Source organism: Sesamum indicum, linkage group LG6 (genome assembly GCF_026168435.1).
Source record: "Sesamum indicum cultivar Baizhima isolate 11 linkage group LG6, ASM2616843v1, whole genome shotgun sequence".
In the NCBI taxonomy this organism is placed as follows: domain Eukaryota; kingdom Viridiplantae; phylum Streptophyta; class Magnoliopsida; order Lamiales; family Pedaliaceae; genus Sesamum; species Sesamum indicum.
Genome location: NC_142662.1, coordinates 7,656,827 through 7,680,178, shown reverse-complemented (window position 1 = coordinate 7,680,178; position 23,352 = coordinate 7,656,827). Strand labels below are relative to the sequence as shown.

Below are 23,352 nucleotides of genomic sequence, written 5' to 3'. Positions count from 1 at the left end.
GCTTCAATTTCTTTCTTGTATTGGCGTCACGTGCGCTGCATGCCCCTTTCCCCTTCCTTACATACACTCCCCTTGTATGTATATACCCGATGACTAGTATTCAAGACCCTCTCTCTTTCTCCCTCTTTATGATCATTCAATGTCTGGGGTGCCACGTCTTTAATTCTTGTACATGTACATTGATGACCTGTGCTAGCCACCACCATGAATGTGAAATTGACACTGTCTTCTTCTTCTTCGTTTTTTTTCTTTTTTCTCTTTGGAAATAAACAAAAAATGACAGTCTGTAAATTTAAATTACATTTTTTAAATGTTTTACCGTTTCCCTCTTTTTATCAACGGTCATTAACTGCCTTCTCTTTCTTGTCCTTTATAGTTCCAAATGTTTCAACTACCAAATTCTTCCCTCTTTCTAATACAGTACTTTCTACTTGGGTAAAATTCTGAAACATTAGACTAAACTCACCACCGCGGCGCTTGGTCCAGACCAGGCGTCGCCGCCACCGCCCAAGAGATCGAACTTACTAGTAATGGCAGACCAAAATGCCAATGTTCCACACAATCAAGAACTCATGGACGCCATTTCAAGTGCAGAACAACTATTAATGTTTGATGAAAATCAAGATGATGATCCTTTATTCCATAGTTTTGTGGATGAGATGGTGCAGGAGCCTGCTCTCAATGTTCTTGGCAATTATGGGACGACTGATCTTACAGGAAATCCTCTGGAGGAAAATACCTTTGACCAAAACAGGAATTCCAATGATTTCCCACAGAATCCGGCGTTTGGGAACCTAATAAGAATTCCCATTTGGCCAGTTCCACCATCTCCACACACTTGCACTTGTTGCCAAACACTCAGAGAAATTTTCCATGTCAATGGTGTGTGCATCTGTGCAGCGATATACATATGTCCTTTGGCTTAAATTTGTTTCAATGCAAGTGTACTAGTGGAAACATTCCTGTGAAGATTCGATAATCATGCCCTTGATTTGCTTGTTTTGGTAGGTAATCATGTGTTGAAGCTTGATGTACATGGAAGGCTTGGGCTCATCAGCCATGCGGTGCTCGAGAGATACAATACTGATACATCTTCTCAAACTGATCATGAGTACCATATGTTTGAGTAATCTTTGCGATAGCATATTTTCCTTTCTATTTGAATAGCATATGTTCACTTCTGCCTTGAGGAGGAACTTTTTCTGATTGTGGAAACTTTTCGTGTCTATGTTCAAGGTTAGCTTTTGCTTACTTTGCTGATGTTAAATCTCAGTTTCTGCCAGGAAAGCATAAGCAGTGTGAAGCAATTCTTAGTTCAGTACTGTGATGATCGTAAACGAGAAGGTTATGTCATGTTGCAGGATCCGCTCTCTCACTTCTACAACACATTGTGCATTGGCCTTGACAGCAATGGGAGAGCGGATGCCAACATTTTCCTTCACCAAACTTCAAGAGGTCCAGAGCGACAGAGCCCTTAATTATTCATTGCACCACTTGCAATCTTGCATTGTTCTGAATGTCAACTTGAATTAAGGACTACTTTCAAAGTCCATTACATGAAAAGATATCGTGTTCTGAGGATAATTTAGTGACCCTTGAATCTTGCTACAGGCAACAGGCAAATGAACCAAGAAGACGATATGAACCAACCAGAAGAAGAGGGAAATGAAGTAAGATTAAGTAAGAGCTATATTGCATCACAGGTTAGTAGTAGATTCCACGAATATCGTCTAGTAATTCTGCCGTTTAAGCCTACTAACGCCTTCATCTAGTTATTTTACTCTTCGTCACATGTTTTGTTAAATGGCCGTAGCATTCTTTTCTATGTTTTTGTGGAGTCATTTCCCTTTCTCAAGCTAGATTTTCATTATATGTGCTTATGATGAGTAGAGCAGAGGGAAAGAACAGGGAAGATGAAATTGAGAGATTTGGCAGGGTATTTCCATCTTCCTATCAGCAAGGCATCTAAGAAAATGAATATATGTCCATCTGCAATAAAGAGTATATGCCGCAAGGAAGGCTTGTTAAGGTGGCCTTATAGAAAGGTATACCCTTGGCTTCATGTTATGTGCTTGTGCATCTATGCATATGGGAGACGGTGAGAGTATGCATTATTCTGAATTCTTCCTGTTTTGCAGATCAAAAGCATTGAGGGTAAAATAGCGAAGAAGAAGAAAAGTTTGAATTCAAATGATGCTGATGAACGAGCACGTGCTCTAGCAGAGATACAAGAGCTTCAAAGAAAACTCGCCAATTTATGTGATGTAAATGTTTGGTGATATATTTATTGGCAAATGTTCAACTCAGATACTAGTCAGTAATTTTTACTTGTATGGACGAGAAATTAGGCAGCAATGTAAAAACAACAAAATAATCTTTCTGTTTGGTTACCTATGTTGAATTTATATGAGATTTCTTATCAAATATTCGAGAGTATGTCAATGACTGTTGCTTTATCTATTTCGAAGTTGGGGAAAATTCCAAAGTTGCTAATGGAGTTTAAAGTTAACTAAGGCAGTTTTTAGGCACTTGTTTATCTGAACTTGGGCCTTAAACTCCTGTCTTTGTCAACTTGCTTTGAATATTATTGCCTGATAAACTTGTAATGGTAAGAACTTAGGGTACCACCATTCTATCAAGAAAACCATTGGAAAAACCAAAATATAGGATCAACCAGGATACCACTAAGCAGAAAAGTATCCAGACGTTGAGAACTAAAAGCCCAGTTCTTAGAGGTCACCGTATTTTTGTTCATTCTGATGGTTGTGAAGGGATCAATAACATATAAGTGAACAAGGGAAAACCTGCTTGCATACTATTTTCCCTCAAAAGGCTATGGTCCCTCCTCAGACTGTCATATGTGTCACAGAAGTGAAGCAAGACGCAGCAGAAGAACGGGATGATAGTATGCCATTGCCTGGAGATATCATAGAAGGCATAGCTGGTGCTGATGATGTGTTCATTTCAGCTATGACGAGGTCAGGGCTTGGTGCACAGCTCGGAAAACTAAATTAATCAGATGAATGTGTGTGGTTGAAAGTACAAAGGGGAGAAAGGACTCAAGCTTTGTGCATGATGTTAAGCTTCAGAAAAGATTTACATTTAGGGCAGTCTCTGATGAAAGACATGTTGCAGTTGTAGCAGACATGACTTTTAAAGAGTGCTTTGATCGGTAGCTCTTTTTGTCGTTTAAATTGAAGCTTAAATACTAATGATGAGAGATGACATATTCCAGCCAAGCCAAATCTATTGGTTGGAATGACTTGTGATAGGCTTTTCACAAATGATGAGAACGATGTTTAAAGACAAAATTTTGAGGTTTTTGACAACGTAATAGGTATGCTTAAAGAAAAGAAAAGGAGCTAACAGAAATGTGATGACCAAGAATCATATGTTGATCGCACAGAAATGAGCAGAAGTGGTGAATTTGGACTTCAAGGGATTTCAACAGAAGGGAATTAAATACCACTGGAAACTTGGTATCTGCCTGATCGACAATCCAAAGTTGTTATTTCCATTATTTTCATGCCTCTGGAAAGAGAACGTGGCATACAACCACCCACAGTCAGGGTGATGGCTTGGTTTTCTGAAGCAGTTTCTTCTGGGATTCTTCTAGTTTTTATTAACATCCAAACAATAGCAAATTATGACATTGGTATCATTCTCCTCATTCCTATCTTCCCATCTCAGAATCCTATTTTAAACAGTCTTTGCAAATTACAATTACATTTGTCCTCAAGGAGAAGAATCTGGTGACCGGGAGACAACAAAACACCAATACTACTGTCAACGTCGTACCAGGTATGAGACTTTGGTTTTTACCCCGTATTCAAGAGGTTTCACTCAAACTATTTCCCGAACTTGGAGAGGTCAGATTCAGAATAGCATATCAAACTTACCGAAGAGGTAACAACAAAGTTTACGTAGAAATCAGAGAAAGCTTGAACTTTGCTCCCTTTATAAAATGGCATACAACTCAGAAGTTCTTGTACATTTCTGTCTGCAATTCTTTCACTCAGCTTCCTCTAAGGCCAAAAGTTAAACACCTGAAACCTATAAAATGGTCTTTCAGTAATGGAAAACACAGAAAGAACTCAGCTCCACATTATGCGTTGGCCTAATCTGATGGTTCCTGCCCCACTGCTGCAGCTCTTGGGCCATGAAACTGTTGTTAATTGTCTAAAATTTTGAAATTGAAACACAGAAATGTGGTTCTGGCGGTGTGTGTTGGCATCCTTGGAATGAAATGTGGATTGTCCTAAATGGAGATAACAACAATGTACTTGCATCATCATGGTAAAGATTCTAATGTGTAGCCTTTTAATGCATAGGACTTAAAACAATTTCATTACAATATCCAGGTAGAAGTTCTCAGGTTAAAAATGTCCAAGAAGTTTATGGTACTATTACTACTTATTAATTAATTATTTCCAAACTTGAATTTTTTTGCCCATCTGCCCAATAGTATTTCTCCTCTTTGGTCTACTGAAGTGGAAAATTGGAAATAAACCAGCAAGATTCCGCCACCTTATGCAACGGTGAGATACAGCACTATGACCGCCGCGGTCGCCGTCTCTCGTCACCTGCATCAACCCCTCTCCCATCTACTCCCCGGATCTCTCCAAATTATACCTGCCATAAAATCCGTCCTTCAATCCCTAAACCCCCAAAACCCGAGAACCCACCAAAACCCTAACCCTTCTATCCTCAACCAATTCTCTCCTTACTTAACCCCTAATTTAGTGGTCCAAGTCATCAATGACCTGACAAACCCTTATCATTCCCTGTTCTTCTTCACCTGGGCCTCTAGCCCAAGCCCGAACCCGAACCTGTATCGCCACTCCCACTTCTGCTACATTGCCATCACTGACAAACTCCTACCGCACAAGTTATTTTCATTAGCTGCTGACTTACTGAAAACCCACAACAAGTTTTCAGATTTTATGGTGGGCAAGTTCATCAAAGCCCATGGTGATTTGGGACACCTGAAGTGGGCTGTAAAGCTTTTTCATCAAGTGAGAAGGGGGGAAGTAGGGGACTGTTTGTTTTCTTACAACGCATTGTTGGGTGTTCTGGTTAAGGCCAATAGAGTTAGTCATGCTTGGGCTTACTTTGGGCGGATTGTTATTAAAGAAAGCGTTGTGAAACCTGATGTTTCGACTTACACAACGATGATCAGGGGTTTATGTAAAGTGGGTATGATTGAAGATGCAGAGAAATTGTTTGATGAAATGAGTTGTGGGAAAAACTTAATGACTTATAATATTATCATTGATGGGTTCTGCAAGAAGGGCTTAGTGGAAAGCGCGCAAAGAATGCTCGATCAGATGGTTGGAGATGAGGCTTGTCCGCCTGATACTGTGTCATATACAACTTTGATCGATGGGTATTGCAAGAAAGGGGAGTTCGGGAATGCAATTAGGTGCTTTGATGAAATGGTGAGTAGGGGCAATTGCGAGCCTAATGTGTTAACGTACAATGCTTTGATCAATGGGTTGTGTTTGAGTGGAAATGTTGATGAAGCGAGACGGATGATGAGCAGGATGAGGTTGAGTGGATTGAGGGATAACATTGCGACTCATACGAGTTTGTTGAAGGGTTATTGCATTGCTGGAAGATCTGATGAGGCTATTAAACATTTCAAAGAAATGCTTAATCTTGGAATGAATCTTGATGGAAAGTCGTATGCTGTGATTGTGAATGAGTACTGCAAATTGGGAAGGCCAGATGAAGCAGTTGTGCTATTAAGGGAAATGAGGGGAAGAGGCACTAATCCGAGTTTAGCTAGCTTTAATGCTGTTTTTAGGAGTCTTATTAAGTTGCAAGAATTCGATAAAGCCATTCTTCTCCTGAAGCAAATGCAACAATGGGGTTGCTGTCCGAACTTTATATCTTACAGTGAGGTGATAATTGGGCTTGTTGGAGCCGAAGGCAGGATGCAAGATGTTGAGATGCTTGTTAATGACATGATTCAAGATGGTCACGGCCTTGATACCACATTGTACAGTTCCTTAATTCAAGCATATTGTATAAATGGTGATGTAAGAAAGGCAGCTGGTCTTTTTGAGGAGATGATTGATGAGGGCCTCGTTATTAAGAAAGACTGCTTCAAAGCTTTTGTTAAGGAATCGTGTGTGAAGGGTTTGGTGCATGAGGCGGAGAATCTTTTTGTTCAGATGAGAAATAGTTGCCCAGCGTTTGATGTGGAAACCTATAGAAGTGCTTTAAATGAATACCTTATTGGAAACAGTGGCAGCTGATATACTGCGGTTCGAGGCAAAACTTTGAACACTTCTGCTTTTTGTGTCAGTGATACGTGATTCTTGAAGGCTTATCCTGTGAAGCATAAGAATCTTGGTTAGGACTACAACAGAAGGTAGCATAAAATCTTTACAAGTTCAAGCATTCAGTTAGAACAAGGAAAATGCAACTAAAAGCATCGAAGAATCACATGGAACTCACAAGGATTGCTTTATCCAGTTCTAGAGCACCCATAGTTATGAGGAAAAAGTATTCTAAAAGTAACCCCAATACACGGGTGAGCTAGTGCCTGCATTTGACTAGGACTGCAAAAGAACAAGTTGGGTTGTATATCTTTTGACATTATCCGGATAATGTATATGTATTGAAATTCTAATCTATCAAGCTTGATATCCGTACACAACCACAGTTGAGCTCGCTCAAATTTCAGGAGTTACATAATATTCACCTCCACACCTGAAATCGTTTGTGATTCCAGAATCCTGTGAGTTTCAGTATTCTTTTACTTGTGAAGTGAAATGGTAAGCAGTGAGATTTTAATTTGCACTAGATTCATCCTAATCTAGCATTGTAAGAGAATCTATCTTTTGCTAGTAAAGCATGTTTTCTTAGTGCTAATCATAAAAAAGTTTTGAACTTCTATTTTGTGGAGCAAAAGGTAGTAGAATAGAGTTTCCTTTAAACCTCTACTTCAGAACATTAGGACCCCTGCCTCGAACCCACAGGAGGTGAGGTCTCTTTAGGGACAACCTGCACCTGGAATTTCATTTCACGTTACAATCGGCTATCGGCGAGGGGGCACTTCTGAGAGCATGTCTAGTCTTTTGGAGGAAGAGATTTTTATTGAAGGGAGATTTTGACTCCTCAAGTCTACCAGGTAAAAATGGCCAATCTACTAAGCCAGTAAATGCTGTCTCTTCAAGTCAATAAAGGCCAACAGCCCAAAGGCAGAGCCAACTACCTTCGGGCTCTTTACTAAATGGCTTTAATGTCTAAACTATGGTAATATACAATGGGCATACAAGTTCTTTTTGGAAAAGAACGACAAACCCACAAGAATGTATTAGCTAAGAAAGAAACGGCACTTTCTCTCTAACACATATCGCCAAATCTTAGCATTTAAGCATTTATTTGCTGTATCGGGGTGCGCAAATATTCCCATAGAATCATTTAATGTTAGAAGCAGCAGAAAAACTACAATCCAGAAGGCAGTCAAATTAAAGGACTAAACTGTTTTTCTAAATTTAGCTGATATGATAAGCCAAGGAAATATGGGAATCCACAGGAATCCTCTGATTCCAGAAAAACACAAATTGAATCAAGGCACTGTTTTGCAAATTTTGCAGCATTGCCTACAAAACAGTTTGAGAAGGACAAGGATAATCTAGTGGAACATTGATGGTCTGAACTTTGAACTCGAGGCTGAATCTTTGTTGATTGGATGTCTGATCCCCGGAACTCTATCCTGTCCGCATAGCAGTGGATTCTAATTAGAGACACGAAACGAGTTAACTTGGTTTGCTGCATTTTTAAGTATTTACATTGGTTAATATCGGGCTCGCAGAATAACCAGCTAAAGATGACCTATGTAAACAGGGGTTCAAAATACACAAAAACATGCCTTCCCCCTTTACTCCTCTGTTCAAAGCTTCAACAAGCTAAATTCATTAAACAAATCTCTCTTGATTCTTAGTAGAAAGCCGTTTGAGAAACTCGTAGGTAGTGATCATTGTCGTCGCAGACATAGACATTGAAGCCCATCTCGGTCCCAACCCTCTGTAACAAGCACCAAATCCACCTTCCTTGACCAAGTTTCTCACAGTTTGTAAAATTGTTGGTGATCCACCACGCAAACTTCCTTCCCCATCCAAAACCTGCAACCTCGTCTTAATTGTATCGAGTGGCATCGTCACCAATGCGGATACTCCACTAGCCATTGCAGCACTCAGACCCTGTACTGCAACCACTGCCTTCCCATCCGGCCTGTAACCGCTCCCTTCATTCCCATTCTCATCCTTCTTACAGCAATGACAACTAATACAACCCCAAATCACTCTATGGGCAATAGAGTAAGTTGCCCACCAAGCAGCATTGGAAGGTGCATAAGTCAGTATAGATATCCCAAATCCCCTGTACAATCCTCTCAATCCATCCGCGCATATAATCTTCCTAAACGCATCAATCCCACCATTGTACTTCTTCGATCCATTGGAACAAGGACCTGAAACACAACCACCTCCTTGAACCATTAATCTCTGGCTCACAACGTCAATGGGTGTCCAAACTAATTGTGCGGCCATGGCAGCACTCAGTCCAGCGGCAGCATTAGCTACAGCCGAGGCAGAGCCCTCAGACAATTCTAGATTAAGACTAGCAGCATTGCCCACGTTACTCTTGGTAACTTCAAGCGCGCCCATATACAGGGCACGTGCAGGAATAGTTCCCATAAGAGAAGTACCAAAACCAGAGTAAAAGCCCCTGTATCCCTCGCTCCTCAAAATGGAGGCCGCCATTTTGAAACAGGGGATCGCCTTCAACATCACTTGCTGCCGCGTTTTCAACACGACAATCGGGTAAAGAGTGCCAGAAACAGCCGAAAACAGCGCAGCCCCAAGGAAGAAAAACTTGGATTTGTCAAGCATCTCCCAATCTATATCAGCAGGAAGATGGATTTCCGATGTTGCATCATCCTCTGCAGCACTTAAACTCATCTTTGCCTCTCTCAATTTCCTTAGAGAATCACTGGTTTGCTTCGTCGCCCCACTCAAAGTGACTAACTGATCTTCCTCCTCAAAAAACTAAAAACTTAGTATAATTTAACCTCGGAGCTGGTCTATATAACAAGAAGGAAAAAGGCAACCCAGGAAAAAAGGAAGAATCTTGGAAGTCTTAAAAGACTAAAACAAACCGACCCTTCTCCTAATTTTTGGAGTATTCAAACGAGTCTAGCTTATATTATACAAAAATCAAATATTACTTATGCTGAGTATTGGATAAAGCTAGTATGTTCTTTTGGGTTTGTGCAAACAGATTAGAGAGATCGTAAGTGAGCAATAAGCACAAAAACATCCAGCATTTCCTCACTGAAAACTCCAGGGCTGATCGTTCGGAAATGGTTTTATATCTGAGATATAAAGAAATTTATAGCTCTTGAAGAAGTCTACGATGAATGGGTTCAAGAAAGCGAGGAGTTTTCTTGATATATAGACATATACATATATATATATATATTCAGTGAAAAAGGGTGGCTCAACTCTGTGTGTTCTCAAGAGTTAACGGAATTTGGTGGAGTCGAGGGTTACGAAGTATCAGAAGGACGGACATGGACACGTGTCAGTTGGTATTTCGAGAACTCCTTCTTCTTGGATTCAGTGTGGTGAAGGACTATGGTGGGCTGCTGCTGCTCGCTGATTGATTTGGAAAATACTGTGGGTTTGATATATATGCATTTAATATTGATGATAGATCATAGATAAGCAGCAGTGATGATTGATGAGAGAGAGTGAGACATTAGTGGGTAGGAGCAGTGGCAGGAGCACCCTTTTTTCTTTTGCCCCTAGAAATAGAATCTGAATTTGAATTTAGACTCCCAATAATATTATTTATTCCATGTAAAAAGATTTATATTTTAAAGTTTTTTTTTTTTTTTAATTTAGAAGTTTATAGGATTGTTTGCTGTCCGTTTCTTCTGATCAATCTATCTATATCTTTTTATCACTTCTCTACTTCATTTCTTTATTCTGTTTTTGACATATAATATGATGTTGGGGTTTTCAGAAACATGCTTTTCTTGATTCTATGTTATCCATAATATTGACACTAAATTTTGTTACTTAACTTATCAAAGTGAAAAATTTCATGCAGCCTCAATCCAAGCTTAATTCACTGCATTATAATAAATATGGTAAATTGCAGCTATATTTATTGATGTTTGCATATTCGCAAATACATTCGAAAAATAATTATGTAGCTCTTATACGGTGCGTTGAGATTATTTATTTTATTTTTTAAAAGAAAAACAAATGTCTGAAAGAATGTATAAAAATTTGAGCATGAGTAAAGTAAATAACTAATGGAGCATATTAGTCTATAAAAATATTTTAATTTTTTTTTAAAAATATATAAATTTATAATTCAAAAAAATATTTCTTCAATTCGCCACAAAAATTGGATGGAAACTTAACGTGGGCTAACGACTCTAATGGACTAGTTGTTGTTAGATATATGTTAAAATAAGAGGATACTTATAATTTCTCAAACAATAACAATAGGGTACTTATAATTATATCAAATTTTAAGAAAAATAATCGTAATTTACCCTAATAAATATGCACATCATTTATATTTGCCTACAGACCAACAAACAGGAACTAGTAATAATCAAATGGTTGGTCAACATTAATCATAGACATTACAATTGATTTGCATCAAGAAGAATGATCACTTGACCTCTTCCACCAGCTACTGTCAATAACAGTAATGATTCAAAGAATGGATCCAAACCCTAGCTATATATAATCTAAAGTTCATTTTAAAGTTGATGGCTCTTTCCACTTGTTTTAATAGCTCAAGCCTTACTTCACTCTGAGTTTTGAAATTAAGAAATAATAAGTCACTAACTAGTGATTTTATTAGTGCATAAATAAAAAACTAAAAATAAAATAATTAAGGCAGCCCTGAGCTTATACAAAGTTTTTACTGGGTTTTACTCAGATAAAAGAGTCCATATTGAGTTGGGGTTGTAGGTAGGTGGGCTGAATTGGCCCACATGAAATCCCACAATACATCAGGTTTACCATTGGCTTTCTCTATTTTAAATTTATCATATTCTTTTTAGATGTTTCAACATAAAATTTTATTTTTGAATATATATATATATATTCTTTTACCTTCTCATTCAAAATAATTGTATTTTAACTTAATTATATCTTTTCAAATTTGAAAAAGAATGCACATTAATTACTTGTTAGCGCAACATAAATATATAATACGAAAATATGATAAAAGATCAGTGTTCGTTATTATATGAAAATATGATAAAAGATCAGTGTTCGTTATGCAATCGTTGCTCAAAATATACGGAGTTTGAGGAGTTGATGAGAAAGAGCATTGCAGAGAGAGTATTAGTGACATGCAAATTGAGGCATCTCATATATGTACATATATATATATATATATATATATATAAATCAATTTTGCCGGAGGTGTTTTGTGGTATTGAGAGTGATGGGTATCTGATAAATATGCTAGAAAATGACAGAAACACCCTTCATTAAGGGTATTATTGTCTTTTTACTAAAGGATCCGCGCCTCTTTTGTCGGGTGGGTCGCGAAGGACCTGATCCGGATCGAATAACAGCTTTGAAGACCCGGACAATCACAGCTGTCCGATCAGGACGCGAGCCAGTAGGATAAGGCCACGTGGCCTAATCAACAATATCCAGTTGTGCTCTATAAATAGACCCGAAACGCCGTAATTAAAGATAACTGTTCAGCATCTATTGAGATCCAACCTTGGGATCGCCTACTTTTCTCTCGATCAACCTAACTTGAGGGTCATTGTTGGGGACGTGCCCGACGAGCTCACTGCTCTTGTCTTATTATCAAGGATCCCAAAATCTAATCTTGGAGAGGTTAGCATTCCGTGTCGAGTTCGTACTTCGAGATCGCTGAAATCGAGCTGGATCAGAGAGGATCATGACCAACAATATCCTGTCAGAAACTCAATTTCAAGTACGTAGTTTTCATGTTTTAACAAGTCAGCTAGCAATGGCATTAAACAGATAGATATATCTATCTAACTAGTTTGATGTAAAATGAAAAAATACACATACGTTGGTTGAGTACGTTCATATCATAATTAATAATCTATTAAACAAGAAAAACAACAAGGGCCGGTTTTAGTCTGAGTTAACAAACAGTGGTTTTGTCGTTCCATTTTCTTCTGTTTCATGTACTTGGCTTTTTTTCTTTTCTCAGTTCACATCGCTCTCAACGAGTTTCGAACACGTTACTTTGTTTTCCTTGTTCAACAATTTCTTCATTCCCATGATAGGCATAAATTGATTTATATATATATATGAGAAACGTTGATTTAATCACAATACGGAGAGATGGAGAGGCTGGAAACTGAACTCTTTGAAGCTGCAGCAAAAGGGAGCATCACTTCATTGCAAGAGCTGCTGAAGAAGGATCCTCTCATTCTTGATAGAGTTGTAGTTCAAATTTTCTCTGAGACCCCTTTACATGTGGCAGCAATGTTAGGCCATGTTGATTTTGTGAAGGAGATCACAAGGATTAAGCCTCAGCTCATAACTGAGTTGAATTCATTCAGGTCGTCTCCCCTTCATTTGGCATCGGCCAAAGGCTATGTTGATGTAGTCATGGTCCTGTTATCAGTTGATCCTCGAATGTGCCTGGCTCGTGATAAGAATGGGATGACACCCCTCCATTTATCGGCAATCAAAGGCCGACTTCAAGTCATGAAGATTTTGCTTCAAGCAAAACCTGAGGCAGCCCAAGTGGCGGTGTATAGAGGAGAGAATATTCTGCATTTGTGCGTCAAACACTACCAAATCGAAGCTCTGAAGCTCCTGCTCGACACGATAAGCGACCCTGAGTTCATTAACTCTAAAGACACTGATGGAAACACCATCTTGCATTTAGCTGTGGCAGATAAGCAAGTTGAGGTATTCCAAAATCTCCATTGTCCATCTATTACTGATTTTGAGCTCTATGATATACGGTATAATTTGTTATCATGTGACTTAAAGTTACTAAACTCTTTAACAGACCATCAACTTTTTGCTAACCATGCCTGCTCTTGAAGTGAATGCACTGAATCTTAATGGGATGACAGCAGTAGATGTTTTGATCAAAAGCCAACGGGATGTGAGAGATTCAGAGATTGGAGAATCCCTTAAACATGCTGGGTGTTTTGGAACAAAGGAGACGAGTACAACTTCACATGTGAATGGAAACATGGCAAGTCGAGCCTTGTCTTCTAGCTCTGATCACCTTACTTCATCCACAAACATTGAACGGAAGAGTTCGGAGGATCTAGTTAAGCAGCCGCACGACTGGCTAGAGAAGAAACGTAGTGCTTTGATGGTTGTGGCGTCACTTATTGCAACCATGGCTTTTCAAGTTGGAGTTAACCCTCCTAGTGGTGTCTGGCAAGACAATAACGCAATCGACTCACAAGGCAATCCCGTCTCTGATCCTCACAAGGCAGGCTTTTCCGTATTGGCACATAACCAGCCTCATGTGTACACGGGATTTTATACTGTGAACACAACAAGTTTTATTGCCTCCCTGAGCATCATATTGCTTCTGATGAGTGGATTGCCCATTAGGCGCCGGTTTTTTATGTGGATTCTGATGGTGATCACATGGCTCGCAATTACGGCAATTGCACTGACTTACACTGTCTCGATAATGGTGTTGACGCCTTCTGAGCAAGAAAATTCTGTTAAGAAAGTGGTAGGATTCTCTGTATTTGTGTGGCTTTGCCTGATGGCTCTCCTCCTTATCGGCCACACAATTCGTTTGATCGTGAAGCTGGTTAGAAAGCTGAGAAAAACATTCAGGAGGAGGAGGAGGACGGTTGAAGGTTCAGCAGTTCTTGTGAATAACATGGGCGTTTAAATGTGTATCTAGTTTTTGTAGCTTGCTTTCTTTTTCTTAGATTTTCCTAGTGTTATGTGTTGATATGTGCAATTTCAGAGTTGACAAATCATAGCGAAGCTGTTCTAAGTCGACTACCTTTTTAATAAAGCTCTTTCTTCCCGTTTTCTTCTACACGCATTTATCAAGTTTGAAGGAAGAGAAAGCCAAAGAGATGTTCAGCAGTTTGCGGACCTCAAACCATTGATCTTTATATATCATTTTGCATCTTGTTCAAGGGACAAAATTATCAAATAAAAATGTCACTGTTAATCTTTTGTTGCTTGTTTAGTCTTCAATCACATCTTGACCCGTTCAGTAGAATCATCCCTGCAAAGCACAAGTAGAGTTAATTATACCATAGATTAAGCACTATCAGTCATTAAGTAATACATAATTCTTCAAGCCCTAAATATTGGATGAAATTTACAGCCGCGTCTTCCCTGAATATTTAATTTCAAAGTCACAGAAAGTCTCTGTTAACAATACATAAAAAGAGACTAAGAGAAGCCGATACTTCAACAGATAAAACACAAGCATTCAAGTACATGAAAAAGAAAAAATGAGACGACAAAACCATCGTTAACTCAACCAAACCGGCCCCTTGTTCCTTCTCATCTTGGCTGATGATGCCAACATTGTCATTTAATGTATATGTATTTGCATTTTGTCCAGAAAATTCTATCCAGAAGTCAATATGCCTATGGTGATGACCGGCACATGTTTATTAACTAGTTCTCTGAGTATTTATCTCATCTTGTAATCTGCCAATGGCATTGCTACAAGACTTGTTCAAAAGATAAAAACTATGTGCAATTGACTTCCATACACGGATATTATTGTCGTTCTTTCAGTACCATAAACCACCTCTAGGAAAATTTATATATATATATATATATTTGTGTATGTGTGTGTATATGCATACGTGATGAACTTTGATTCTCTCCCAATAAGGAGAGATGGAGAGGCTAGAAACTGAACTCTTTGAAGCTGCAGCAAAAGGGAGCATCACTTCATTGCAAAAGCTGCTGAAGAAAGATCCACTAATTCTTGATAGAGTTGTAGTTAACATTTTCTCTGAGACTCCTTTACATGTGGCAGCAATGTTAGGACATATTGATTTTGTGAAGGAAATCATGAGGATAAGGCCTCAGCTCGCAAGTGAGTTGAACTCAATGAGATTGTCTCCTCTTCATTTGGCATCGGCTAAAGGTCATGTTCATATAGTCAGGACCCTGTTATCAGTTGATCCTCGAATGTGCCTGACTCAGGACAAAAAAGGGCTAACACCCCTCCATCTAGCATCAATCAAGGGCCGACTTGAGGTCATGAATATTTTGCTTCAAGCAAAACCTGATGCAGCTGAAGTGACAGTCTATAGAGGAGAGAACATCCTTCATATGTGTGTCAAACAATACCAGTTGGAAGCTCTGAAGCTCCTGGTGAAGACAATAGACGACCCCGGCTTCATTAACTCTAAAGATACTGGTGGAAATACTGTCTTGCATTTAGCTGTGGAAGATAAGCAAGTTGAGGTATTCCAAAATCTCTGTTCACTTATAACTGATTTTGGGCTCTATGTTATGGTACAAGTTTGTTATCATGTGACTGAATGTTAGTAAACTCTTGGACAGACCATCAAGTTTTTGCTAAGTGTGCCTGCTCTTGAAGTGAATGCACTGAATCTTAATGGAATGACAGCAGTGAACGTTTTGATCAAAAGCAGAAGGGATGTCAGAGATTCAGAGATTGAAGAATCCCTTAAACTCGCTGGATGTTTTGGGACTACAGAGACTAACACAGCATTACATACATATCAAAATATGGCGAGCCCCTTGTCTCCTTGCCCTGATCACCTTATTTCACCCATGAACATGCAAACGAACAGTTTGAGAAATCTACCTATCAAGCAGGAAGATTGGTTGGAGAGAAAACGTAGTGCTTTGATGGTTGTGGCTTCACTTATAGCAACCATGGCTTTTCAAGTAGGAGTTAACCCTCCGAGTGGTGTCTGGCAAGACGACAACTTAGTGGATTCACAAGGCAATCCCGTCTCTGATCCTCATCGGGCAGGCTATTCCGTAATGGCACATAACTACCCTAAAGCATACCCAAGATTTTATATGATCAACACCACTGCTTTTATTGCGTCCCTCAGCATCATATTGCTTCTGATGAGTGGACTGCCCATAAGGCGCCGGTTTTTTATGTGGATTCTGATGGTGATCACATGGCTTGCAATTACAGCAATTGCACTGGCTTACACTGTCTCGATTATGGTGTTGACGCCTTCTCACGAAGAAAAATCTGTTCTGTCTGTGGTAGGATACTCAGTATTTGTGTGGCTCTGTTTGATGGCTCTTCTCCTAATTGGCCACACAATTCGTTTGATCATTAAGCTGGTTAGGGTGGTTGCAGGTTCAGCAGTTGTTGTGAATAATGTTGGTGCTTGAAAGTGTTTATGGTTTGCAACTTTCTTTGTTTTGTTAGTGTTTACTTTTTCCTAGTGGTGTTGTGATCAAAAGTTTACTTTCGATGTTTACCAATCATAGCGAAGCAGTTCTAAGTCAACTCCATGTTTACTTAAGCTCTCCTTTTTCAGTTGTCTTTCTGCACATATTTATCAAATTTATGATCTCAAAGTCAAGCATCCACCACTTGATCTTAACCTCTATAAAAATGGAGACAGAAGAGCAAAGATATGCATCACTTCCAGACCTCAAATTGATCATTACATTTTGCATCTTCAGGCAAACAGGCATATCACCCAACAGGACGACTTTATACTTGAAATATAATCAGTGATATTAATGCAAAATTGCAAATCGAATGTGTAATAGTTAATCTTGTGTTTGACCATGATTTTGATAAAGACTTAAATCTATGATGAAGTTTTACATCTGAAATTCATGTGGGCTCTTACAGAAAAAAGTAGTGTTTAGATTTTGAAGTAGCCATCAGATTGGTACACAGTAATTTTGTGGAACTCCTCAAAAACAAACGTAGCAATCAATCTAACATCCACGGGTTATTACCAAGAATTTCAGTTTGATTGACTTGGAGATTTCTGAGTGATTTCGCTTCATATAACCTGTAGAATGAAGGGCTGGCTGAACCCAAAATAATATCAGGACTAGGTCCTCCCTGAATATTTAATTTCAAAGTCGACCAAGTCAGCGTTAACATACACAAACATGATGTGCTCATGGAAGAGAACTTGGGTGGATTTTTTGAGAGTGAGAAAGGGACAGAGGGATGGAAAGAAGCTCTGAAGAAGTGGCTGAAAAGAGACTTTACGATGCTGCTGCAAGAGGGGATACAAGATCTTTGCACGAATTGCTCAAACAAGATCCATTGCTCCTCGATAGAGTCTCGTATACATGTCCCAATAAGACTCCTTTACATGTAGCAACCTTACAGGGTTACCTGGCCTTTGTTCAGGAAATCTTGAATCAGAATCCACAGCTTGCTGAAGAATTAGACTTGCAACAATATTCGGCCCTCCACATAGCATCAGCCAAAGGTTACATGGAAATTGCAAGAAAACTGATATCAGCTGCACCTGATATGTGCCTGGCTCGTGACTGTCAAGGCAGGAACCCCCTCCATCTTGCAGCCATGAAAGGCCATGTTCAGGTCATGGCAGAGCTCATTCGAAAGGCTCCCCTTGCTGCTAGAGAAAAGCTGGACAGAGGTCTCAGCCTGTTGCATTTGTGTGTCAAATACTGCCAGTTAGAGGCTTTGAAGATGTTGGTGCCGTCCATGAATGAACTTCTGAATTCAAAGGATGACCATGGTGACACCATATTGCATATGGCAGTTAGAGATAAACAAATTGAGGTAAGGCAAAGTCTTCTTTGACTTACAATTTGTTTGTGTCATTTTATTCTTTATTAATGATTCAAGTAGGAGCTATTGATGATTCTGTATCTACTCCGATACTCTTGCCAATAAAGAGTTGAACTGTCTCAGTTTCCAGTATTGGTTAGTGTGTGTATATATGACGAGTAAATGTGGCAGCTCAACTGAACAAAATATTCTTAAACATGATTTATGCGCATTTCCAAGATGCTTTTTTTTTATTGGCCATAGATTAGGTTCAAATGCTCTGTTTATGCATACCTGAATTGCAACTGAAAGGATCAACAAGCTGATCCAAAACATCTTCACCTGTAATCATCCACTATCTCAAAGTTGAATGCTATGCTTGCAGATTATCCAGTATTTGGTAGGCAGCACCAGCATAGATATTAATGCAAAGAACTCCGAGGGACAAACAGCAATCGACATTTTAAAACAAAATCCAACAGATGCAACAAATTTAGAAATCAGAAAAATCTTTAGGCCCAGACTCTGCAATTCCAGCAGCACAAAAACTCAACAGCCAGAAAAGTGGCTAACCAAAAAAAGAGACTCGATAATGGTGGTGGCAATCCTCATAGCAACGATGGCTTTCCAAGCTGGCGTGACCCCCGCAGGTGGTGTTTGGCAAGAAGATTCAACACATGATTCAAATGGCAACCCTGTGACCAATCCTCACTGGGCAGGAGAGGCTGTAATGGCTCGTAATCATCCTAAATATTATAAGAGCTTCATGCGTGCCAACACAGTAGCATTCGTTTCATCACTTAGCACTATCTTGCTTCTCATCAGTGGACTTCCCTTTAGGCGCAAGCTATTCTTGTGGATTCTGATGGTAATTATGTGGTTGACTATCACGTCAATCGCGGTGACTTATGCCATTTCAGCTCTTGTGGTAACTCCAAGGAAGAACAAAAAATCACTGAGCAATGACATTGAGATTGCAGTAACTGTATGGTGTTGTGTGATGGGAGTTCTTCTAGTCGGGAACACAGTTCGGTTGATAGATAGGTGGTTGAAGAAGAAAGGAATAATCGTATGGAGGCCAAGAAGATATAGAAATCCGAGTGAAATAAACCAAGTAAATGCGGGCCAACAAAGTGTTTGAATGTAATGTACAAGAATTTTATTTACTTGCCTCCTCTATGAGGTTCATTTTGCCGTTTGCAAAATTTGTTCAAGATGTGAAAAAGAGTGGAAATGACAGAAGATAAGATCAATATAATGCATCTGGATTCAATTTCATACTCTTTGCTCTTAAAATGACAGATCAACAAATGCATATTGCAGCAATAAAACACTAACTGGAATTCATCAAAGTCTCACGGATCACTTCTAACTCACAACTCACAGATGAATTCTTCCATAAACGCAACCACCTTTGCTTATAAGCAATCTCAGATGGCCTGAAATATAGAAACAAGATTACAACCCCCACATGATGGTCCAGATTGAAGAGATTTCTTCTGAAGCCTTTGAAATGGGAAACCACTTCAATGACATGAAGTGTCTTATAATATTCAGTCTTGAATCTTGGAAAAATGCATTTCTTGACATTTATGATTACTTGCGGAATAACAAAGAACCAAGTCATTGGTTACTGAATATGTTAACGAGAATTATAATCTAATCTACATTCAACGACATGTGCCAGGGAATAGAATAGAAATATATTCCACCCAATTTTTCAGGGTCAATTCATGCTCTCTAGATGCAAAATAATAACGAGTCTCTCTTTTGTTTTATCTAGGGAACTCTGCTTCTTGGCCCCGTGGAAAAGTCTGCAGTCCAAATTGGAGGCTGCAAAAGTAAACTAAAGTCCTCCCAAAAATTTCACAAATCTGGCGAGTTTGAGGATCCATGCGCGTTAAACGCCATCAAGGAAAAAGAAATGGAGCTTCTGAGCTTGCTAGATCAAGATAAACAAGAAGATCATCAAAAACATCAGATACAGCAGAAAAAGCTTCAAGAAGCAGCAATACAAGGCTCCGTCCCGTCTCTCTCACAACTCATACAAGAAAATCCTCAACTTCTTCGGTCAAGCATTTATTCCATGCCCGAAAATCCTTTACACACAGCAGCGCTTCTAGGGCACCTAGAATTCACCAAACAACTTCTTGACATAAATCCTGACCTATCGAAATCGGTGAATTCAAAAGGGTCTTCAGCGCTGCACCTGGCATCGGCAAAAGGGCATGTGAATATAGTGAAAAAGCTAGTTTCGGTGGATTCTTCGATGTGCTTTAATTTGGACGGTGATGGGAGGAGCCCACTTCATCTGGCCGCGATCAAGGGCAGGACGGTGGTTTTGGAGGAGTTGTTAAGGGCTGAGCCGGAGGCGGCGGCAGTATTGACTGGAGGAGGAGAGAGCTGTTTACATCTTTGCGTGAAGTATAATCGCCTTGAGGCGATGAAAGTGTTCCTGCAATGTTTGAAGAGGGATGATCGATTCGTGGACTGGAAGGATCAAGATGGGAATACTGTTCTGCACCTTGCAGTTGCCAAGAAACAGATTGAGGTGTGTAACATTTCGATTACTGCTATTAATCAATGAAGTTTCACTAGATAATATGAGGCTTTAACTGCAGATTAGATTATATCTCAATTTCCTTTGATTTTATTAAGAATTGCATGTCGCCATTGGACTCAACAAAAATAGCTATTGATTTCCCTTTTCCTCTTCTTCTTTGTCTTCCTTAGCAATTTAAGATCTAGTATTTGTTACTTTACATTTTTTCAGTTCATGACAGCATAGTAAGAGATTTAGCTGAAGTAGGCCTGATAGAAATTGCTAACATTGGGAATATGTTTGCAGATTGTTAGGTATCTGCTAGAAAATACAGGAATAGAAACAGATGCAAGAAATGCAAATGGCTTGACAGCATTAGATCTCTTGTTACAAAGCCCCGGAGACTTGAGGGATCTGGAGATCAAGCAATGTCTTGATCAGGGCAGTTCTTCAAGAACTGATCGGAATGAATCCATGGCAATTAAGGCAGATATCTCCAAAACGTTTAGAACTACACCATCCAAACAGACTAAGGTCCCAAGCAATATCCCCAAGAAACACAAGCACACCGATTGGTTGGCCAGGAAACGAAATGCGTTGATGATTGTTGCCTCACTGCTTGCAACAGTTGCATTTCAAGCCGGGCTCTCCCCACCAGGCGGGGTGTGGCAGGATGATTTTTCAGGCAATCCCAATAGCACCACTGTGTCTGATAAACCACACAAAGCCGGACAATCTGTCATGGCATACACTCTTCCTTCAAAATACGGGCAATATATGATCTTCAACACCATTGCATTCTTGGCATCATTGAGCATAATCTTGCTACAAGTTAGTGGCTTACCGATGAGGAGGAGGAGATGGATGTGGACTCAAATGGTGACGATGTGGATTGCTGTAACTGCTCAGACTCTTACGTATTTCGTCACCTTGATTAACATGACCCCCAAACGTGTCGAGCGCACAGTGTATCAGGTGGCCAAGATTTCTGTTCTCGTTTGGCTGGCGCTGGTTGGTTTCGTGTTTATTGGTAACGTCACTCGCGCCGTTTTATATATACTTAGGACATGCGGATACATTGAGGAGAAGGAGAGGGAGCCTCATGTTTCGAGGGAAGATGAAGAAGATGATGTGCTTTGATGCTGAGACACACTGGAAGATGAAGAAGATGATGTGCTTTGATGCTGAGACCAGTGTGATAAGAAGTAACCTATAATCTTTGTTTCATATTGAGACTATGAATATATAAAGTGAAAATTACTTGGCTCCTTTTGCATTTGTGCAAGAATTCTCCATGTTTTGTGTATTTGGAGTGTTCTGTTTTGGTATTTTGAAAAAAGAGAGAAAAACAGATGTAAGTAAATATTTTTTATATATATTTATATATATATATATAAATGTGTATATATATAGTATTTTGTTTGCGAGAGAAATATAGTATATAGTATTTATGTTAAGTAATTATTTATTTTATATTTTAAATAATGATTATAAACTTAATGAATAATTAAATGCATTGTAATATTGTGTTTAAAATGATTTAGTTAGATTTTATATTTGGAGTGAAAAAATATAATATACAAATCAAATTATAAATATTTTGAATTAGTATGTATTATAGGTATATTGTCCTCAATTTTCAAATTTCTCAAATATTTCATTCAAATAGAAAAAAGTTTGAGTATAAAATTAAAAGTTGAAAAAAATTATAATTAATAGTTAAATACATTATAATAATGTGTTGAAAATACATTCGTTATACTTTATATTCAAAGTGATAAATTTTAGTAGATAATTGAAGTAATAAAAAATTTAAATTAAGTATGTAGTCCTAGTATATTGTCCTCAATATATAAAACTGCGAATGTATTAAATATTTTTAACCATTAGTTTCATAAGTTAATAATGATTTTGATGAGTATCCAAATATCGCACCTACAAAAGGACCAAAACGCCCCTCATTAAGGGCATTATAGTCATTTTGCGATCAGGATCCGCGTACGTTGTAGCAGGCGGGTCGCAGTTGACCCGACCCGGATCGCGTACACCGACCGAAGACCCGGATAATGACCACCGTTCGATCAAAACGCGCACCGACGAGATGAGGCCACGTGGCCCAGTACTTGACGTACAACTGTGTTCTATAAATAGACCCCGACGCACCATAAATGAGGGAACTGATACGTATTAATTGAGACCGAATTTTTAGATCGCACCTATTTCTCTCGATCAACCTAACTTGAGCGTCGGAGGGTCATTGTCGGGGACGTGCCCGACGAGCTCACAGTTCGTGTTTTAATTCTCAGGGGACCCAAAATCTGGTCTTGGACGAATTGGCATTCTGAAGGGAGATCGAATCTCGAGATCGCATTATTCGACCCGGATCAGTTGGCGCCGTCTGTGGGAACATCTGAGAATTCCTTAGCATAATGGAAGGTTCATCGAGGAGAAACGCCGGGGAAGAAGAAACACCAAGAAAATGAGCGGGAGCGACCATCCAACTAACTCCTGATGAGTTGCAGAAGATGATAGAGGAAGCTAGCCGGAAAGCAATCGTGGAATATGAAAGAAGAACCGCGACCCCGCTGGTCAAAGAAACGGCGAGGAGGCAGTTATTCGAGAATGTGGAGCCGCTGCGAGAGTCGAGAGTACAAGGCGGACAGGAGCATCGCAGTAAACGACCAGCGTCATCCAACGCTGGCTCCAGCAGCCATAGTCGTGCGAAGAGAAGGGAACCAGTAATTTCGCGTGCGGAAGTAGAAAGCGTAGGAAAGCAGATAGAGAACCTCAACAGACAGATAGACGAACTCAAAAAGCAAGGAGAAATAGTTGCGCACAACAAAAATTCACCCTTCTGCAATGACATCCTGGTCCAAGTGGTAGAGCCAGGATTCCGAGTACCCGACTTGCCGAGGTATGATGGAACTAAGGATCCCTACGAACATGTAGCGGCCTTCGACATGGTGATGAACTTATACGGGCAGCCAGGCCCGATCATGGCCAAATTGTTCGCGACCACATTGACTGGAAAAGCACAAGAATGGTTCACCAACTTG

The 23,352-nt window shown here is 39.4% G+C and overlaps 7 protein-coding genes and 1 pseudogene across 8 annotated transcripts; 7 read left to right on the top strand and 1 right to left on the bottom strand.

Moving 5' to 3' along the window:
- Nucleotides 1-343: 343 nt before the first annotated feature.
- Nucleotides 344-2,424, top strand: LOC105164634 (uncharacterized). 2 transcript variants are annotated; one of them, XM_011083328.3, is made up of 6 exons: nt 344-882; nt 1,009-1,111; nt 1,274-1,455; nt 1,612-1,703; nt 1,896-2,045; nt 2,139-2,424. In XM_011083328.3, exons 1-6 carry the CDS (start codon nt 531-533, stop codon nt 2,277-2,279), a joined length of 1,020 nt encoding a protein of 339 aa, XP_011081630.1. In that variant the 5' UTR covers nt 344-530; the 3' UTR covers nt 2,280-2,424. The 2 variants fall into 2 exon arrangements, with proteins under 2 accessions (XP_011081630.1, XP_011081629.1); XM_011083327.2 differs by having other exon boundaries at nt 347-882; nt 1,009-1,126.
- Nucleotides 2,425-2,835: 411 nt separating this feature from the next.
- On the top strand, nt 2,836-4,121 carry LOC148787689 (uncharacterized; annotated as a pseudogene).
- A 258-nt stretch (nt 4,122-4,379) lies between these two features.
- On the top strand, nt 4,380-6,664 carry LOC105164635 (uncharacterized). The gene has a single exon (XM_011083329.3). The coding sequence runs from the start codon at nt 4,554-4,556 to the stop codon at nt 6,258-6,260; it is 1,707 nt and encodes a 568-aa protein (XP_011081631.2). The 5' UTR covers nt 4,380-4,553; the 3' UTR covers nt 6,261-6,664.
- An 867-nt stretch (nt 6,665-7,531) lies between these two features.
- Nucleotides 7,532-9,743, bottom strand: LOC105164636 (uncharacterized). The gene has a single exon (XM_088882051.1). The coding sequence runs from the start codon at nt 8,970-8,972 to the stop codon at nt 7,929-7,931; it is 1,044 nt and encodes a 347-aa protein (XP_088738177.1). The 5' UTR covers nt 8,973-9,743; the 3' UTR covers nt 7,532-7,928.
- Nucleotides 9,744-12,147: 2,404 nt separating this feature from the next.
- Nucleotides 12,148-14,067, top strand: LOC110012098 (uncharacterized). The gene is made up of 2 exons (XM_020694219.2): nt 12,148-12,950; nt 13,054-14,067. Exons 1-2 carry the CDS (start codon nt 12,375-12,377, stop codon nt 13,906-13,908), a joined length of 1,431 nt encoding a protein of 476 aa, XP_020549878.2. The 5' UTR covers nt 12,148-12,374; the 3' UTR covers nt 13,909-14,067.
- Nucleotides 14,068-14,370: 303 nt separating this feature from the next.
- LOC148787688 (uncharacterized) lies at nt 14,371-16,497 on the top strand. Its single transcript, XM_088881765.1, has 2 exons — nt 14,371-15,461; nt 15,561-16,497. Exons 1-2 carry the CDS (start codon nt 14,886-14,888, stop codon nt 16,377-16,379), a joined length of 1,395 nt encoding a protein of 464 aa, XP_088737891.1. The 5' UTR covers nt 14,371-14,885; the 3' UTR covers nt 16,380-16,497.
- Nucleotides 16,498-16,871: 374 nt separating this feature from the next.
- On the top strand, nt 16,872-19,032 carry LOC105165041 (uncharacterized). The gene is made up of 2 exons (XM_088881766.1): nt 16,872-17,766; nt 18,140-19,032. The coding sequence occupies exons 1-2, from the start codon at nt 17,182-17,184 to the stop codon at nt 18,893-18,895; spliced, it is 1,341 nt and encodes a 446-aa protein (XP_088737892.1). The 5' UTR covers nt 16,872-17,181; the 3' UTR covers nt 18,896-19,032.
- A 507-nt stretch (nt 19,033-19,539) lies between these two features.
- Nucleotides 19,540-21,565, top strand: LOC148787687 (uncharacterized). Its single transcript, XM_088881764.1, has 2 exons — nt 19,540-20,305; nt 20,603-21,565. Exons 1-2 carry the CDS (start codon nt 19,679-19,681, stop codon nt 21,434-21,436), a joined length of 1,461 nt encoding a protein of 486 aa, XP_088737890.1. The 5' UTR covers nt 19,540-19,678; the 3' UTR covers nt 21,437-21,565.
- The last annotated feature ends 1,787 nt before the right edge of the window (nt 21,566-23,352 follow it).

What these genes read in the sequence shown, in the direction of transcription:
- LOC105164634 (XM_011083327.2), top strand. Translation starts at nt 531, where the DNA reads ATGGCAGACCAAAATGCCAATGTTCCACACAATCAAGAACTCATGGAC. An exon ending in CATGAGTACCATATGTTTGA is followed by an intron (nt 1,127 to 1,273) that starts GTAATCTTTGCG and finishes GTTAAATCTCAG; the next exon opens with TTTCTGCCAGGAAAGCATAA. An exon ending in TAAGGTGGCCTTATAGAAAG is followed by an intron (nt 2,046 to 2,138) that starts GTATACCCTTGG and finishes CCTGTTTTGCAG; the next exon opens with ATCAAAAGCATTGAGGGTAA.
- LOC105164635 (XM_011083329.3), top strand. Translation starts at nt 4,554, where the DNA reads ATGACCGCCGCGGTCGCCGTCTCTCGTCACCTGCATCAACCCCTCTCC.
- LOC148787687 (XM_088881764.1), top strand. Translation starts at nt 19,679, where the DNA reads ATGGAGCTTCTGAGCTTGCTAGATCAAGATAAACAAGAAGATCATCAA. An exon ending in TTGCCAAGAAACAGATTGAG is followed by an intron (nt 20,306 to 20,602) that starts GTGTGTAACATT and finishes ATATGTTTGCAG; the next exon opens with ATTGTTAGGTATCTGCTAGA.
- LOC110012098 (XM_020694219.2), top strand. Translation starts at nt 12,375, where the DNA reads ATGGAGAGGCTGGAAACTGAACTCTTTGAAGCTGCAGCAAAAGGGAGC. An exon ending in TGGCAGATAAGCAAGTTGAG is followed by an intron (nt 12,951 to 13,053) that starts GTATTCCAAAAT and finishes ACTCTTTAACAG; the next exon opens with ACCATCAACTTTTTGCTAAC.
- LOC148787688 (XM_088881765.1), top strand. Translation starts at nt 14,886, where the DNA reads ATGGAGAGGCTAGAAACTGAACTCTTTGAAGCTGCAGCAAAAGGGAGC. An exon ending in TGGAAGATAAGCAAGTTGAG is followed by an intron (nt 15,462 to 15,560) that starts GTATTCCAAAAT and finishes ACTCTTGGACAG; the next exon opens with ACCATCAAGTTTTTGCTAAG.
- LOC105164636 (XM_088882051.1), bottom strand. Translation starts at nt 8,972, where the DNA reads ATGAGTTTAAGTGCTGCAGAGGATGATGCAACATCGGAAATCCATCTT.
- LOC105165041 (XM_088881766.1), top strand. Translation starts at nt 17,182, where the DNA reads ATGGAAAGAAGCTCTGAAGAAGTGGCTGAAAAGAGACTTTACGATGCT. An exon ending in TTAGAGATAAACAAATTGAG is followed by an intron (nt 17,767 to 18,139) that starts GTAAGGCAAAGT and finishes CTATGCTTGCAG; the next exon opens with ATTATCCAGTATTTGGTAGG.